This window comes from Chenopodium quinoa, unplaced genomic scaffold (assembly GCF_001683475.1).
Source record: "Chenopodium quinoa cultivar QQ74 unplaced genomic scaffold, ASM168347v1, whole genome shotgun sequence".
Taxonomy (NCBI): Eukaryota; Viridiplantae; Streptophyta; class Magnoliopsida; order Caryophyllales; family Amaranthaceae; genus Chenopodium; species Chenopodium quinoa.
Window position 1 is genome coordinate 723,506 of NW_018742556.1, and position 16,327 is coordinate 739,832.

Sequence of the window (16,327 nt, forward strand, 5' to 3'; positions counted from 1 at the left end):
AGCCAGCATTCATAGCTGTAGATATCGGATATATGATTGTCATTAAGCTCTTTATTTGTACATTCGACTTAGCTAATGTCAAAATCTGAGATTTTCAGACAGAATTTTGCATCCAGCACTATGTTGTGAGGCTTAATGTCCAAGTGCAAAATACATGTCCTACAATCTTACTGCTAAAAACTTCTGATTTTGAAACAGTATACATACTTGTCAAGTGAACCATTAGGCTGGAGCTCATGGTTCAATGACTAATCACTTCATCAGGCAATTAAAAGTAAATTAATGCGCATTAAAGTTATAATCAATAAAGAATTTGCAATAAAAAGTAAATTAATGTTGCTCACTTCATAAAAGAGTAAACCAATTTGATCATTTTTGCACAAGGACCATTAAAATGAGAGTAATATAGGACTATTTCTTTGGAAAGTCCAAAATAAAATGCAAGACTAACATTATGAAAATTAAGGGACCCAGGGAGTAACAAAAATTAAAAAAAGACGCTAATTTGCTGACTCGGAAAATCAACTTGACCCAATAATATAAATCTTTCCAAGCAATTGGGCACAATGGCAATGGTGCAAAGACACTGGAAACTTAGGTATGAAATAGAAAAAATGACATGAAGACACTTTTGCAACTCTTATGAACCAAGTCTGCATACTTCTCATACATAGAATCTAGTTTATACAAATATTTATACTACATATTAAATTCAAATTCCATGAAAAAGTTGTGCCTAGCGTCTCCTACACAAATATTTATACTACTCCATATGAACTTCAAATTCCACACTAGTTGCTAATGATATTAGATGCCAGCAACCCACATTCTTGTACATCATGCTCACATCAAGGACTTTTTTAAGCCACTTTTGAAAGATGCCGGATGAGTAATAAACCCTTCAGGGCATATCGAGCAGTCGCCTTCGCATGCAGCTTCAGCACCTATAGGACATCAAGTAAATTAGACCATCAGAAATTAAGGAGCCATGATTGTGTGTGAGGGAGATGTGTTCATTTTCATTATAACTTACTGAATGAGATAGTGTTAGTTTTTCTATTAAAAAAAACAGGGGACCAACTAAGCATACATACAAACCCACTGCTCCACAATCAGGCCTATTTACGAATTTGGCAAGCATCAAGGCCTGCCACAGCCAACACATACCCCTCAGATCACACAGCAGCCTCACACACTCCAATATTTAGGGCATGAACAAGGTTTTATTATATTACAAATTTCATATAACTTTCATAAAAATAATTTCACACACTTCCTTGAGACCTATGCTAGATTTTGGAAGAATATGATGTAATCATGTAACCATTAAGCCCCGTTCAAAAAAAAAAAAAATGTAACCATTAAGCCCTTCATCACTCCCCTCTGCCCTCAGCATAAAGTCATATGAGAGCCTTGGGTTTAGGAGGAGGAACAGACTGGCATCAGTAATTTCATGAGACAGAATAAAATAAAAAAATACCGCCAAAACAAAAATGATACACTAATTAGTAATTTCTGACTACATACAAAAAAAATAGACGGCAGCATGAACCAAAAAAAAAAAAACACAAAGGTTGTGTTAACTATGATAGTATGTATGGCATAATGAGCATAATCACAAAGAACTCAAATCAAGCAGCAAAATACTGATAGTACGGAGCACTAACACCAAACATTAGGTAAGATAAAAGGCATTACACAATACAAAGGCATACATTTTGCGGGACAAGGAGGTCATTCATTTTGAATCCTACGGCAGACAAAAAAAACACTACAAAATATCAAGGATGCCAAATCTCAAAGGATCTAATGATACACCAACAAGAAACCATGCCATCCAAAATATTATTCATCGATTTATACTCAGTTATGTTATACAGATTTACATTATCAGTAACGCAACCTAACAACCCAAGACAAATCTAGTCTCTCGGCTCTGTCCTTAGAAGGTCGGCCAGGTAAGACTGAAAAAGTAATTAGTTTACATGAGATGGGTAAAATATACAAGAATATACCCTTAAATGTTGAGTATTAAAAAGATAGGTAAAATGATGATGAGAGGCCTTACCGTCTAGCATACTGCAAAAAGTGAGGGACGATTTTGCAACAGGTGTATACATGAATTCCGCAAAGAAAAGTTTGGTGGAAAAATCACGAGGCTTGAAAGGCGCTGATTCAGGTTTGGCAGTGAAGTTGCAATGACAAGCGTACCACTCCAGAAGCGATCAGATCAACACAATCCACATACTCATAATCTGTGTTCTGCACGGCATTTTAAAAAATTAAATTCCACGACATAACATAGTGCACCCCTAACCTTCCAATCTTTATTCCATATTAAGTGCACACATTTTCACACAGGAACAGTCCTTAGGTAACTGCGAGTTATAATCACAATGAATGAATTGACAATTATTGCGCACCCAACTTATATAGTAGTCCTTGCTCCTTTCAGTTGTGTCATATAAGGTTATGCACAAGTTTTTTTCATAGGAATGGTCAATTGGTATCCACAAGTGATAATCACAACAGACAAATAAAACTGCACCAATATTAATCACAACGGGCATCTAATGGTGCACCCTAACTTATAGACATAATCAGTTCATTCAGGATATTTAAGTTAAATATACACATACATATTTTTTGTTGAAGTATGCCAAAGTCACGGGATAAAAATCAACCATCTTATCACGACGACCCTGAACAGTGTTGTGCCTGAAACAGTCGGTGCCTGGGATTTGAGTACCCATCACGGGAATGGTAACTGGATAAAAGACCGTCGACTTCAACCTTGCAATAGTATGTTTAATTAGCCAGATTTAATTTGATCATTAAATACTCGCAATTTCATGAAATTGAGAAAACAACTATATCAAACCCTAACTACATACTGAAACTGAATTCCAAACACACACACAGTTGAAATCACAGATTTCACAATTACAATACTAAATTCTCATAATTAAGTTCAATCATCCCCAATTCACGAATCTGAAATTTGATAGATTATGACATGGAAAACTAATTAACCCAAACCATAAACACACTTATGAGACTACAATTACAATTATAAAGATAACATACTCGTAATTTCCACCCCAATTCATGAGTTTGAAAAATTAAGGCATCAAAAATCGATTATCCTAAACCCTAGCTTTGATATGAAATTAATTATGTTGAGATTACAACTATAATACACTTACTTCTCACACATCGCAAAAAAAGTCTCAAACCCTGCATCAACATCAAAGCGTTCCGCGCTGTAGGGCTCACTCCCATCAATCGGATCTTGAGGAGGAGAAGAGATTGTCAATGAGGCCATTGATTTTTCCACAGTTTTTTGGTTTTCCGCCATTTTTACGTTTTTCGATTTGAGAATTCTGCTAATTTGGAGGGATATAAAGAAAAATCTCTGCTATTTATACTGGCAAGAGCCGACTTAAAAAATAAATAAAGACGCTTTTGTTTTGGACCAAAACACACCCTCAAGGAGACCAAGCCTAAAAATTGATCAAATTCGATGTCCAATAGCCCAAAAAAACATTGGAAAACATTTGTATACATGATATTAATAATGCAAAAACAAGTGCACCAAAAAAAAAAATATATGCCAAAACAAACCTTTTAAAAAAATTTAGGAGAAATTGATATTAATAATCCAAACTTTAGGAGATGTTTTCAAAAGATTAATGTTTTTAATAAATGTCATGTGTCAAGAGCTAGTTAACCAGACCTGAACTTCAACCAGAAATTTCCTACGACCACTCAACCTTTTCTTGTTAACTACATTCTTTGCAAAATAGTAAGACATTGAGAATGTAGAATGGAGAATTAGGATTTTTTTTAGTTTATATATGAATGGGAAAAGGGTTGGATACTTTAAAAAAGAAAATTGGGCTTAAAAATAATAGGTCGCTTTGGTTTGTAATTCGGTTTTTTTAAACCCTAAACCAAATCCAATCCGTAATCCATATCTTTTAAATTTTCCAAACCAATCTAAATCCGAATTAAAAAAAAAAATCCAAACCGATTTAGTTTTAATCCGAATAACTTTCACCCCTAAATTAACCAAACTCGTAACTCGATGTCCAATAGCCCAACAAAAACATTTGTATACATCGAAAACAAACATTTTGAATACTTGTTGATAGGTTAGGCTTATTAGAGGCAAACTGACCTCATAGTTGAGATTATGAGAAAATAAACCTTAGTCGAAATTATTAAAAATAAATCGACCAAAGACTATGGATTTTCCCTCTTGAGAAACACCCCAAACCTCCCGGTGCAACTTCATGCCTTACAATAAAGTGATAAACACTATGAGTGTAGCAATATTTGGGCTTAAAGTCCGACTTCTCAATACTAGCCCATTAATACTAGTAATAGATTTGGGCTTAAAATCCGACATCTTCATACCGACCCATGGATACTAGTCATGCAATGGATTTAGATTTTAAAATCTTAGGCTTCTTCCCTTAATCGCCTTAACATCCTCAAAATAGGTTTATCATAGTCATAGACAGAGCCTACAGGTATCAATTTGAGTACACGGGTCGAGTTGAGTTGGGTCTATTTTAAAGCAGTTGAGTACTGCTAAATTATTGTGCTCATACAAGTCGAAATTTAAAATCAGATTTCTTCGCGTTAAGTCGGTTAAGTAAGTTTTTGATATCTAGACTCCTAATAGCATGATTTAGATGTGATCATATACAGGATCAATTTAACCAAAAGTTTTATCTTATAACCAATGAATATATTATATTCCTTTCATTTCGTAATAATCGCATATTACATATTTAAATATCATTGATTATATATTAGTAAAAAATTTTAAAAATTGATATTTAAAAAATAGATCATACAACGAATTTAACAACCTCATATGACTATACGTTTTCTCAACACGAAATTACAAAACAAAATCAAAACAAGTTTTGTAAATAGTAGTATACAAAGTCAAACTACGTCATTTAATTTAGAACGGAGAAAATATAATATACATCCGTTCATTGTTCATTTTCTACCTTGGAACTAAGATTATTTTGGATTTTTTTGGGTAGTTGGCTAGTTGCCAAACTATTTCCTAGTGCCTCGACCCTACTGCCAGCCTCAAGGCCATATAATAAAGTTAATATGTTCCCACTTCTTGACGTTGACCATATAATCACTATATTCCTCTACATTTGATGTCATTGCTTACAAATATCACATTTGAATAAAATCTTCCCTCAAATTCTATCTTTTCCCTTTCTTTCTATCTTCATACCATACATACAGTATGAATTACTTAATCCTATCTTCATGTATTTTCTTCATTTTTGCATTATTAACAAACCTTCCAACATCTCTTTGTCGCGTTAGCAAAGAGTTCAAATCATGTAGTCAGTCATTCAATTGTGGTAACATAACAAATTTAAGCTACCCTTTCTATGGTTTGGACCGACCTTCATATTGTGGCCACCCCGGGTTTGAGCTCTTAGGGTGCAACCAAATTGCTACACCGGTTACCATGAACATGATGTCGCAAACTTTTGATGTTATGAACGTTAATTACACAACATCAACCGTAACAGTTGCTAGGCATGATTTTAAAGCAAAGTCAGGGTGCCCTGACTCCTTACAAAACATATCAATAGACTTCTCGATTTTTCAATATACACCTCGCGATGCCAACCTTACCTTGTTTTATGGTAATTGTTCGACGTTGTGTAATTCTACTAAGACTTGGAAAGAGTTTTCGTGTCCTATGAATCCCACGAATGTACCGGTTTGTTGGTTGACTAAGAATGCCATGATGAATAATAGTGTCTCGGTATCTTCATGTCCTAACCATCTTTTTCTTCCAATTCATATGGATGACAATTTGGCTATGGATCAGATAGGTGGTTACATACCAAATGCTGCTTGGAATGGTTTCGAGCTTAAATGGAACGCGAATAATGGCTCGTGTGAAGCATGTCTCAAATCCGGAGGGCAGTGTGGACATGAGCCGCTTTCAAACAAGTTCTTTTGCTTCTGCACAGATGAATCCAAGTGCCCTTTCCCAGGTATATTCGTGAAATAATACTCGTAATTGCACCTAATAATTAGACTTATTTATCTGAAATCTAAATCATATCTCTAACTTAATCTTGAAAACAGGATCCACTCCATACAAGGCCATCCTAACCAAGTCCAAGATTGCGCTAATAGGTAGTGTTACTGATGTACCTGAATGTCTTTTTCACCTTTTTTGTTCCTCATATTTCAATTTTTTCTTACACATGAAGATCGCTGATTGAACAAGTCTTGGGTAAGACGATCTCATAAATTAATTACATGTTTTACTTGATGGCCTTGCAGCTTCTTTCTCAGCTGTTGGATTAGGAATTATCATTTTATTAGTCTTCTGTCTAAGAAAAAGATGTTCATCAAAGGAAGAGGATCCTCAGCGAAAAAAGAAGCCGGATGTTGAGGCTTTTCTCAAGATTCATGGAACTATTGGTCTACAAAGACACACATATTCTGATCTGAAGAAAATAACCAATTCTTTCAGAGATAAGTTAGGTGAAGGAGGCTTTGGTATTGTCTACAAAGGAAAGATTCCGAATACTGAGAGTCTTGTTGCAGTAAAGATGTTGAAAAAATCAGAAGGAAATGCAGAGGATTTTATAAATGAGGTTGCTAGTATAGGAAAGACCAACCATATAAACATTGTCAGTCTCTTGGGTTTTTGCTATGAAGGTCGACATCGAGCTCTTGTGTATGACTTCATGCCTAATGGATCACTTGAGAAGTATCTTTATGGAAAAAACAGCCACCATACTCTGACATGGGAAGAATTATTTCAAATCGCGGTTGGAACTGCAAGAGGGCTAGAGTACTTGCATAGAGGTTGTAACACAAGAATACTTCATTTTGACATTAAGCCACACAATATTCTCTTAGACGAAAATTTGTGTCCAAAGATTTCTGATTTTGGCCTAGCTAAGCTGTGCCCTCAGAAGGAGAGCCTAATATCGATATCTGAAGCCAGAGGAACTGTGGGATATATTGCTCCTGAGGTATTTTTAAGGAGTTTTGGTGGTGTTTCCTACAAATCAGATGTTTATAGCTACGGAATGTTGGTTCTAGAAATGGTTGGATGTCGAAGAAAAACTGATATTGAAGGCATTGAGTGCAACAGCGAACAATATTTCCCTCAATGGATATATCAGAAACTCGAATTAGGGGAAGCATTGGATGACCAAGAGATGTTGAGTTCTGATGAGAAGGATATTCAAAAGAAGATGATTTTGGTGAGCTTATGTTGTGTTAAGACTAACCCATCAAGCCGACCAGAGATGAGCCAAGTGGTCGACATGCTAGAGGGAACGGTTGAATCACTACAAGTTCCTCGCATCTCCTCACTCGATCCCACCTCCTCTTATCCTGGCTCCCCGAGGTCACAGTCACAAACCTCATCATACAGTTTCAGTATGACACACTGACACCTAAACTTTAACAGGTTGCAGTAGAAATGTAGCATGTTCAATTCTTACTGTCATATAATCATATTCATGTTTTCAGACCACCTAATGTATGTGCCTTCAATTTAATAACATAATTCAAGTAGAGTTCTGAAGCTAATTACATGCATACAGAATATATATTGTAGGAAGTCAGGAACTACAGAGTTTCTGATGAATATCCCTACATTCCCATATGATTGTCTCTTAAGTTGTGCAAAGTTTATTTTTCACATAAATTTGGAAAACTGGCAAATATAATGCATTGGTGATTCAAATTGACATATATTAGAGACAGATAATGCTCGTATAAAGAGTAGAAGTTAGTTAAATGATCAGATGATATAAAAATCGAGGAAGAATCTTACATGTACTCGGCCCTGCAAGGATGTGACATTTGAACAATGTATGATTTGATACGTCTGCATGCAATCAAGGCAAGCATACTAAGATCCAAAGAGGCCAAAAAGAGCCGAAAAGTCAGAATATTCATAATCCAAAAGGCAGCCTCCAGAATAGTCAGAATTAAGCGGCTGTCATTAGAATCATACTCACTGTTGTTAAGTTGACTAATCAACATCATTAGGCATAGATTATTGTAATGTTCTTCATCAAAGCATGGTTGGTGAAATAATGTGTAACGGCATCATAAGGTTGTCAAATTACTTAAACCATTGTACATGTATTTCATATATCATTTCTATAATCAAACGTTGCTGTAACAATCATTAGCAGATTCTGATGAAGATTTTCCGCGAAATGTAGACTTTTGTAAGTTTAGACCGTAATTCTGGTGCATTAGACATCATCTTTTTGCATCAATAATTTTTGGTCTTGCATCATGTATTTAATTAGCTGGTCAAAGTTGACTGCATTTATAATTTATATTGAGTAATCATGTTTTGGTCTGTTATGTGAAATATCTATGACCATTTCAGATAGCTCCAAATCTAAACATTAATTATATAAGATGTACTTCTACCTACGAATATTTGACAAAAATGATCAACAGGAAGTCAATGTCTTTCTAAGCTTCTAGCAGATCACATGTACATTTTGTGATAGATGACGATTACTTAAAAAGTAAATTACAAGTGACTGGATTAAAATAACAGAATAAATAGAAACTATCATCATATTGGTTCAACTTGTTTAATGTCCTGTTTTCTCTTATCATCCAAAAAAATGCTTTAGGTCGAGATTCCACCAAGGAAAATAAACCAAAGCAAAAAGGACAAACAAAATTGAGATGCAACAAGCTACATTATTACCCTGAGATAAATGTAAAAACATGATTGTTGATTCATCAAGGCGGAAAAAGAACAGGAAAATCAGTCAGAGGATTCATAGTCTATGAGACCAGTATCAGCAAACTAGGGGTATTTAGTTATTTACCATCATAATCAATACAGAAAGGGTAATTATTCTGAAAACTAAGGTACTCTGCATCAAAACCAAAGAGGCCACTATCATCATAATCATACTCATTGTACGGCCTACGCAACTTGTAGCCAGAATACTTTTCTGAATCAGTACAAGCTTGGTAGCTATAATCTGCAGTGGAGTCATATGGTAACCGCAATCAGTTGATCTTTGTACATCTTTTACCCAAGTCTCCAGATAAATCAATGTAGAAACATGTACGTATATCAAGGGATTCAAGAAGAGGACATCCATCAAGGATTGCTTTTAAGCCTTCATTTGTCATACGGTTTCCAATCAGTTGAAGATTACGCAAATTATGCATGGTTTTAGCAATGGCTAGTGCTTCTTCATTGCAAGTATAGTTAAAAGTTTTAGACCCAACACTATTTAAGCTGAATGCTTTCAGTGAAGGGCAGGCATGGCCAATAGCTTCAGTAGTATCCTCACGAAATTTACACATAATAATCTCCACTTCCTCGAGTGCTGGGAGCTTTTTCACAGCTTCAACCAGTGCCTCATCAGAAATACGAATGTAGTGCCATAATCGCAAATGCTTAAGATTCTTTGACCTGTTCAAAACATAGAGTTAGAATAACAGGTTATGGCCATGAGAGGGCTGAGAAAGCTATCTAATGCTCAATTGATCAAATCATCAAAAACCTATAATTACATGACATAATGTGATCAAGAATGTCCAATTCAATCATTATAAACGTTGACGTGCTACCTGCTATCATATGATTTATATCACATCTAAAACCAATTTATATCATTCTAAACATATACATGTCCTGCTCTTAAGGCAAGCTGGCAACTAAGGTCAGACAACACTACGAGAAGAAAACTAGGAAGTAGGAATCAATGTACTCTTTTCAGTCACAACCCAATTTCAGCTTTCAATGTAAACCTTTTGTAAGATTAAAATGCACCTAGCCAAAATTATACTCCCTCCATTTTATATTGATCTTCTTACTTTGACCAATTACGTCTCAAAAAAAATTCCAAAAGAGAAGAACAATATATATCAGAGGGAATAACAATAACTTGCCGCTACAAATCTACAATTGTCAAGGGAAAACATGGCCACAATAGTCTGATGAGAAAAATCACCAAAGTTCTAATCTTGAATCATTCCCTGACGTACATCTAATTGCTACTACATGAAACATGATTATTTTGCAGCACTAAATGCTTGATAGAAGTCAATACACCAAACTAAACACAGTAATTTGCGACATACTCCATAAATCATGTTAACCAAGAAATGAGGTAATATCAAATCATCAATATACTGGTAATTCATCCTATTTAAACTATTTCAAGTAAAATTCATCATATAAATAAAAAATAAAAAATAAAGGGGGGATCCTCAAGGAAACTAGTCCAGACCTTTGCACATTCTTTTAGCATCATTATCGACGTCGATTAAAGCATATGGAAAGCTTGTTTCACAATTTCATAACAGAGTTATACCACCATTCACCCCATATCCAAAAAAAACTCAACCTAAAACATAGATTTAAAAAAAAAAGACATTGCAGAATCAAAATTCGATGTATATCCATTCTCTATGAAAAAAAAAGTGCATCAAATTTATTGAGCTAAATTAGGGTATTTCTCAGAAAAATACAGGGGAAGACACTCAAATTAAACACTATAAACTCAAAAAATAAACAAGACATAATAAAAAAAAAAAAAATTAATAACGAACTAAAGAAATGATGTAATTGTGTAATACCTATCAACAATGTATATATATTATATTAGAAAGATATTAAATATTTAATATAAGAAAAAATATACTCTATTTAAAATACGGGAAGTTGATTTTAATGTTGTAATTTAGAGTCACTTAGATGCAAGTCATGCAACCACAGAATATTTAACACAAGACAGACGGGAAAACATGAATGAAAAATCAGCAACGAGGAAAAGAGCTGAAAAATCAGTCAGAGGATTCATAGTCTACGAGGCCAGCACCAGCAAACTGAGCAATGAAGTGGAGTGGGAGATCATCATAATCATCAAATTAGTCAAGGTATTCATCCTCGAAATCAAGGTATCCTGGATATCCATAGAAGCCACTATCATCAGAATCATACTCGCTGTATGGACTGCCCAACTTGTAGGCTCCGTAATGTTCTGGATCATCAGCACATGCTTGGTGACTATAATCTGCAGTAGAATCATATGGTCTCCGCAAGCGCTTGATCTGCTCACATCTTTTCCCCAGATCTCCCGATAAATCGATGTGGAAACATGCACGTAAATCAAGGGATTCAAGAAGAGGACATCCATCCAGAATTGCTTTTAAGCCTTCATTTGTGATACCACTTCCAATCAGTTGAAGATTGCGCAAATTACGCATGCTTTTAGCAATGGCTAATGCTTCCTCATTGCAAGTAAAATCCAGAGTCTTAGATCCAACATCATTGAAGCTGAATGCTTTCAGTGAAGGGCAGGCATGGCCAATAGCTTCAATATCATCTGCAGAGTAATCATTACATATAATTATCTCCAGTTCCTCGAGTGCTGGGAGCTTTTTTACAGCTTCAATCAGTCCTTCACCAGAAATATAAATGTAGTTCCCTATTCGCAGATGCTTAAGATTCCTTGACCTGTTTCAAACATGTTCATTGTGATCAAACCAAAACAAATGACTATCAATGCCAATATTCACTAAATCTCTAAGATAAATAGATGATAAAAGTTCGATTTCTTTTACTAATTTAAACAACTTCAAAGAAAATTCATCAAACACCATTGCCAAATGTGATTTTGGTATATGTCTACTTGACATTGATTAAATGGAAACATTATTGCGATGATTCCAGAACAGGGTAGCTCCATCAAACTCAATTTTTATGCTTAGTTTCGTGTCATTGCAGATTTACACTACCAATATTGAGACCAATGTTCACCTAATATCAGAAATGAGGTCGCAACAAAAATTCGACCAAAATATTTCCATATTTTCTGACATTTTTAAGCATGTGCATATTAACTCATATAGTCAGATTCGGGCAAATTTACACCAAAAAAAAAAAAAAGAAAAAGCTTTAAATAATCCACTTCTGTTATATTTCTGAGCTAATCAACATAATTCAATTTTTTTTTCCAGAAAAATGAACAAAATTCAGATAATTCAACAATATAATACTCCAGAAATTGCAAAAAATAAACAACACGAAATCAAAATTAGAGAGAGGCTAAGAATGATATACCTGTCAACGATGTACATCAAAGTATCATCATCACAAAGAAACTCCAAGTAGATATCAAGCAAACAGCCACAACTTCGATCAACAATGAATCGAGTCAAAACATTAGCATCAAAATCCAAGTCCATATAAGCATCTGGAAGTGTCATATCAACCACCTTGAACAACGAAGGTTGTTTGCAGAGCTTGCGGAATAACATGCAAACTTTCTGGACATTTTCGATTAGGTGAATTGTGTTTAATTTCGACAAAATTAAGGACCAAACATCCTCGGGAAGCTCTAACCAATTCGGAATTTTCTTGTTCTTGTTCTTGTTCTTGTTCTTCCTGTTTCGATTGTTTATTTTTTTGCGATTGGATTTGGTTGAAGATGAAGGTTCAGAGAATTTAGGGTTAGGGTTAGGGTTTGGATGGGAAGAGGAAATTGAAGACATTGTTGATGTGAATTGAAAATTGAAATGAGTAAAGGAGTTCTTGTTGACGGAATTTGGGAAATGGAGGGAATTAAGGGGACTGAAGGTTTTATACTTTCGTGGTGGGTTGGGCCTTAAAATTAATGATGGTCCCACATTCTCACTTTTATAATCCATATTTTGTCAATGTATATGTATTTGCCTATTTGGACTATCGTCCTCAGTAACGTCCATAAGAGTGAAGTACATCATATTCATGTTAACTTTTTGTAAAAACTAAAAAAAAAGACTTTTTGTAATGAGAAGAGTGAATATTCAATGTCGCTTATTACGTATGTCTGTTAAACTTAGGCTCGAGTAGAAATTAAGGGCCTATTTTTATTGGCTGAACTCATCTTAACTGAACTGAACTGAACTGAACTAAAATAAATATTTTATAAGAGAAGAAAATTAAGAAATGAACTAAATTGAAATGAATATTTTATAAGAGAAGAAAATTAGAAACTGAACTGAATTGAAAATAAACATATGAGAACAGGCCCTAAGTACTTGAGATGTTGACCAACTGAATTACTCAAAACACAACTTGAAAACTCATGAGAAGCTAGAAAAATACATTATCAATCATTTGAAAAAAATACTGTCACAACCCAAATTCATCTTGCTTGTGTTTTCAAGATGAGCCTTGTATAAACCCGTGTGCTTATACCTTATGAAGTTATGAGGCCATGAGGGGTAAACTCTAAAAAAAGTCAAACTTATCGAAGTCAAAAAAGTTAGGACAAGTAGTATTTTGTAAGTATTTTATAAGGTAAACTTTGACAAAAAGTCACTTTAATCAATTACCAAGTAATTTTTATTGAATCTTAAATCTCCTTTTGGTGGTATTGTTCTTACTACGTCCGTTTCATAAAGTCTGCAAAAAAAAACTAAGATTCACATTTCCTAAGACAGAATTTGATAAATGTAGAATTTACAAAAAGTGGTGTCCTGTAGTAATAATCTTCCCTGGAAAAATTAATTAGTAGAAGCTGTAAAGTTGAAGCCTAAAACATAAATCTCGTGAGAATGGCATCATTATCCCATACAGTTTGCCAATGAGATTGCAGCCAAAGAGCTCAATTCCAAGGCGCCTACGATATCTCAGTTTCTCTAACTCATACTGTGTAAAGATAAGCTGCATATATTTTGTTTCCATAGTGAAAGAGCTGGCTGCAAGTTCTGAACTCTGTTAATCTTCTTTTTGTTTTTGTATTGTTTGAGTGGCAAGAGGAAATGCTTCTAAAAGTTTTGATTCTTAATACTCGTATTTCGTACTATAATCTTCGTTATCAGGGACACAATCAAAATGTTTCTAAATGTCAGGGCTGACAGCCTGACAGTACATATGATAAATTACATAGTACATGAACTAGGCTAGTAAAAATGTTGCCATATTGCCACTCACCAAAAAAAAAAAGAAAAAAAAAACCAAAAGGATCTATTACATTGGATGCAACCAAGGAAAAATTAATTCGTCCAGCAAGTTAAGGCCGAAAAAAGAGCTGAGTAAACATTGGAAGCAACCAAGGCAAAATCAACCTGATACAGAAGTACATACATGATTGTAGATCCAGCAAGACTGAAAATGGGCTGAAAAATAAGGGGTCTTCAGTCTCTTCACCAGCAAAGCAAAAGAGTGGGCAATCCACGAGACCATCAAATAGTAAGGTATTTTTATTATCCTCAACACCCCCAAAAAATATATGTTGGCTACTTGGCTAGAAACCAAAGAAGCCGCTACCACCAGATAGGCAGATCCATTTGTCAGCAAGGAATTCTTCACAAGCTTCATGGCTATAATCTGCAGTGGAGTCAAATGGTAGTCGGAAGCGCTTGATCTGATTACATCTTTTACCTAATTCTCCCGATAAATCAATGAGGAAACATGCACGTAGATCAAGGGATTCGAGGAGAGGGCATCCATCAAGGATTGCTTTCAAGCCTTCATTTGTCATATAGTTCCCAATCAGTTGAAGATTGTGCAAATTAGGCATGGTTTTAGCAATAGCTAGTGCTTCCTCATTGCGAGCTAACGTACAATTATTAGACCCGACTGAATTTAGGCTGAATGATTTCAGTGAAGGGCAGGCGCAGCCAATAGCTTCAATAGTATCCACAGAATAATTACAGATAATAAGCTCCAATTCCTCAAGCACCGGGAGCTTTTTAACAGCTTCAATCAGTCCAGCATCTGAAACATCTAAATAGTGCCCAAGTCGTAGATGCTTAAGATTCTTCGACCTATTCGAAAATTTTATGAGTTTAAAGATATAAAATGCAAAACCATCAACAAGTGGAATCTAGCAGAGCTCTCTTAGAGATCTTTTATGCTCAATTGTCAAAATCCAAACCCCAAAAAACCAATTTGTACATAGAAGCCTGTTCTAAACTAGTTGTAGGAAGTATAAATTTAAGATTTTAACACTAAAGTTGTCATTTTTAAACGAATTATAATTTGTCGATTCGATTATGAGCAATATCCCTACATCCAACATAGATTAATTCAATAATTCAACATAGAAGCTACAATTAACTGAAACAGAACAGCCTCCACAATACTTTCAGGGTGTGTTTAGCAGTTAGCAGAACATATAATAATTTGTTTCCAAAAAAATCAAATTACAATTCTCTATAAGTTCAATTCGCAACTACAATAAGTTCCAATAAGTTAAAGTCGAATTCAATCTAATAGAACGCACCCTTATAAATCCTGCAGCATAGCATGAAACAAGTAAAGAGCATATTTGACAGAGAAAGACTCCCCAAAACCTAAAGATAGTCAAATAAATATATGATATGTATCCAATTTTCTCACATTTCTTTCACCAACATCATTTAGATCATCCAACAATATAAAAATCAAGAAAACTGCAAAAATTAACAAAATCAAACAACAAAAATTGCAGGAAAAAATTTCAAAATGTTGTACCTTTCAACGATGTACATGAGCGTATCATCATCACAAACATACTCCAAGTAAATATCAACCAAACAACCACCACTACGATCAACAGCGAATCGGGTCATGACATTCGGGTCATAAGGCAAGTCCATATAAGCATCTTCCAAAGTCATGTCAATGAATTTGAACATGGAAGGTTTTTTGCAGAGATTACGGAATAACAAGCAAACTTTCTGAACATTTTCGATTATATCAATGGTGCTTAATTTGGAGAGGATTAAGAACCAAACTTCTTCAGGAAGCTCTAACCAATTAGGGGTGTTCTGGGATTGAAACTTCTTGCATTTGAAGTTGGTTGATTTGATTGAATTTGAAAGTTGGGGGAATTGGGGATTAGGGTTAGGGTTAGGGTTTGGATGAGGAGAGGAGATTGAAGACATGGTGAACAGTGGAGGAGCTGACTTGAGGAAGAGAGGGTTAGTTGTTCATTGGAGTGAGAAAGCGGGGGAAATTAACAAAGGAGAAGTTTTGTTTACTGAGTACAATGTTCGGGCCATTTTGGGCCCTATATTAACTATATGTACTTTCATATATGGATAAACGAGGATGAATATCTTAAGCGGAATTTGATCTCAAATTTTAGGTATCATTCTAAAACTAATTGACACCTATAAAACTCGAGAACAAAGTATCATAATAACAAGTTCCTCTAGATATTAGTTTGATGTCCTTTTGTCGTTTGTGAGCATAGTGTAACAAAGTCGAAATAAAGAAGTATGGATGTGATCCTAATCTCCTATGGGTGCTAATGAGTATAAATGGTTTACTGTGAAC

General features: G+C 34.8%; 5 protein-coding genes across 5 annotated transcripts; 1 reads left to right on the forward strand and 4 right to left on the reverse strand.

Moving 5' to 3' along the window:
• Positions 1-615: 615 nt before the first annotated feature.
• On the reverse strand, positions 616-3,768 carry LOC110720375. The gene is made up of 4 exons (XM_021899398.1): positions 3,207-3,768; positions 2,640-2,793; positions 2,069-2,262; positions 616-944 (listed from the first exon to the last, which is right to left on the reverse strand). The coding sequence occupies exons 1-3, from the start codon at positions 3,356-3,358 to the stop codon at positions 2,176-2,178; spliced, it is 393 nt and encodes a 130-aa protein (XP_021755090.1). The 5' UTR covers positions 3,359-3,768; the 3' UTR covers positions 616-944; positions 2,069-2,175.
• Positions 3,769-5,188: 1,420 nt separating this feature from the next.
• LOC110720363 (LEAF RUST 10 DISEASE-RESISTANCE LOCUS RECEPTOR-LIKE PROTEIN KINASE-like 2.4) lies at positions 5,189-7,611 on the forward strand. The gene is made up of 3 exons (XM_021899380.1): positions 5,189-6,050; positions 6,145-6,195; positions 6,346-7,611. The coding sequence occupies exons 1-3, from the start codon at positions 5,282-5,284 to the stop codon at positions 7,470-7,472; spliced, it is 1,947 nt and encodes a 648-aa protein (XP_021755072.1). The 5' UTR covers positions 5,189-5,281; the 3' UTR covers positions 7,473-7,611.
• Positions 7,612-8,877: 1,266 nt separating this feature from the next.
• LOC110720305 (putative F-box/LRR-repeat protein 23) lies at positions 8,878-9,622 on the reverse strand. The gene is made up of 3 exons (XM_021899307.1): positions 9,576-9,622; positions 9,090-9,484; positions 8,878-9,044 (listed from the first exon to the last, which is right to left on the reverse strand). The coding sequence occupies exons 1-3, from the start codon at positions 9,620-9,622 to the stop codon at positions 8,878-8,880; spliced, it is 609 nt and encodes a 202-aa protein (XP_021754999.1).
• Positions 9,623-10,301: 679 nt separating this feature from the next.
• Positions 10,302-12,826, reverse strand: LOC110720368 (putative F-box protein At4g05475). Its single transcript, XM_021899390.1, has 2 exons — positions 12,140-12,826; positions 10,302-11,533 (listed from the first exon to the last, which is right to left on the reverse strand). Exons 1-2 carry the CDS (start codon positions 12,724-12,726, stop codon positions 10,945-10,947), a joined length of 1,176 nt encoding a protein of 391 aa, XP_021755082.1. The 5' UTR covers positions 12,727-12,826; the 3' UTR covers positions 10,302-10,944.
• A 1,011-nt stretch (positions 12,827-13,837) lies between these two features.
• LOC110720369 (putative F-box/LRR-repeat protein 23) lies at positions 13,838-16,144 on the reverse strand. The gene is made up of 2 exons (XM_021899391.1): positions 15,521-16,144; positions 13,838-14,832 (listed from the first exon to the last, which is right to left on the reverse strand). Exons 1-2 carry the CDS (start codon positions 15,931-15,933, stop codon positions 14,310-14,312), a joined length of 936 nt encoding a protein of 311 aa, XP_021755083.1. The 5' UTR covers positions 15,934-16,144; the 3' UTR covers positions 13,838-14,309.
• Between the last annotated feature and the right edge of the window lie 183 nt (positions 16,145-16,327).

Bases quoted from the DNA above. Each gene is read 5' to 3' on its own strand.
- LOC110720375 (XM_021899398.1), bottom strand. From the start codon at position 3,358: ATGGCGGAAAACCAAAAAACTGTGGAAAAATCAATGGCCTCATTGACA. The intron at 2,794-3,206 runs GTAAGTGTATTA...TACTATTGCAAG, and splicing joins TTTTTTGCGATGTGTGAGAA to GTTGAAGTCGACGGTCTTTT. The intron at 2,263-2,639 runs GTATGTGTATAT...AATGCCGTGCAG, and splicing joins CATACTTCAACAAAAAATAT to AACACAGATTATGAGTATGT.
- LOC110720363 (XM_021899380.1), top strand. From the start codon at position 5,282: ATGAATTACTTAATCCTATCTTCATGTATTTTCTTCATTTTTGCATTA. The intron at 6,051-6,144 runs GTATATTCGTGA...TCTTGAAAACAG, and splicing joins ATCCAAGTGCCCTTTCCCAG to GATCCACTCCATACAAGGCC. The intron at 6,196-6,345 runs GTAGTGTTACTG...ATGGCCTTGCAG, and splicing joins GTCCAAGATTGCGCTAATAG to CTTCTTTCTCAGCTGTTGGA.
- LOC110720305 (XM_021899307.1), bottom strand. From the start codon at position 9,622: ATGATTGAATTGGACATTCTTGATCACATTATGTCATGTAATTATAG. The intron at 9,485-9,575 runs GTTTTTGATGAT...TGTTTTGAACAG, and splicing joins ATTATGTCATGTAATTATAG to GTCAAAGAATCTTAAGCATT. The intron at 9,045-9,089 runs GTACAAAGATCA...ACTCCACTGCAG, and splicing joins TGGAGACTTGGGTAAAAGAT to ATTATAGCTACCAAGCTTGT.
- LOC110720368 (XM_021899390.1), bottom strand. From the start codon at position 12,726: ATGGATTATAAAAGTGAGAATGTGGGACCATCATTAATTTTAAGGCCC. The intron at 11,534-12,139 runs GTATATCATTCT...TGTTTGAAACAG, and splicing joins TTGATGTACATCGTTGACAG to GTCAAGGAATCTTAAGCATC.
- LOC110720369 (XM_021899391.1), bottom strand. From the start codon at position 15,933: ATGTCTTCAATCTCCTCTCCTCATCCAAACCCTAACCCTAACCCTAAT. The intron at 14,833-15,520 runs GTACAACATTTT...ATTTTCGAATAG, and splicing joins CTCATGTACATCGTTGAAAG to GTCGAAGAATCTTAAGCATC.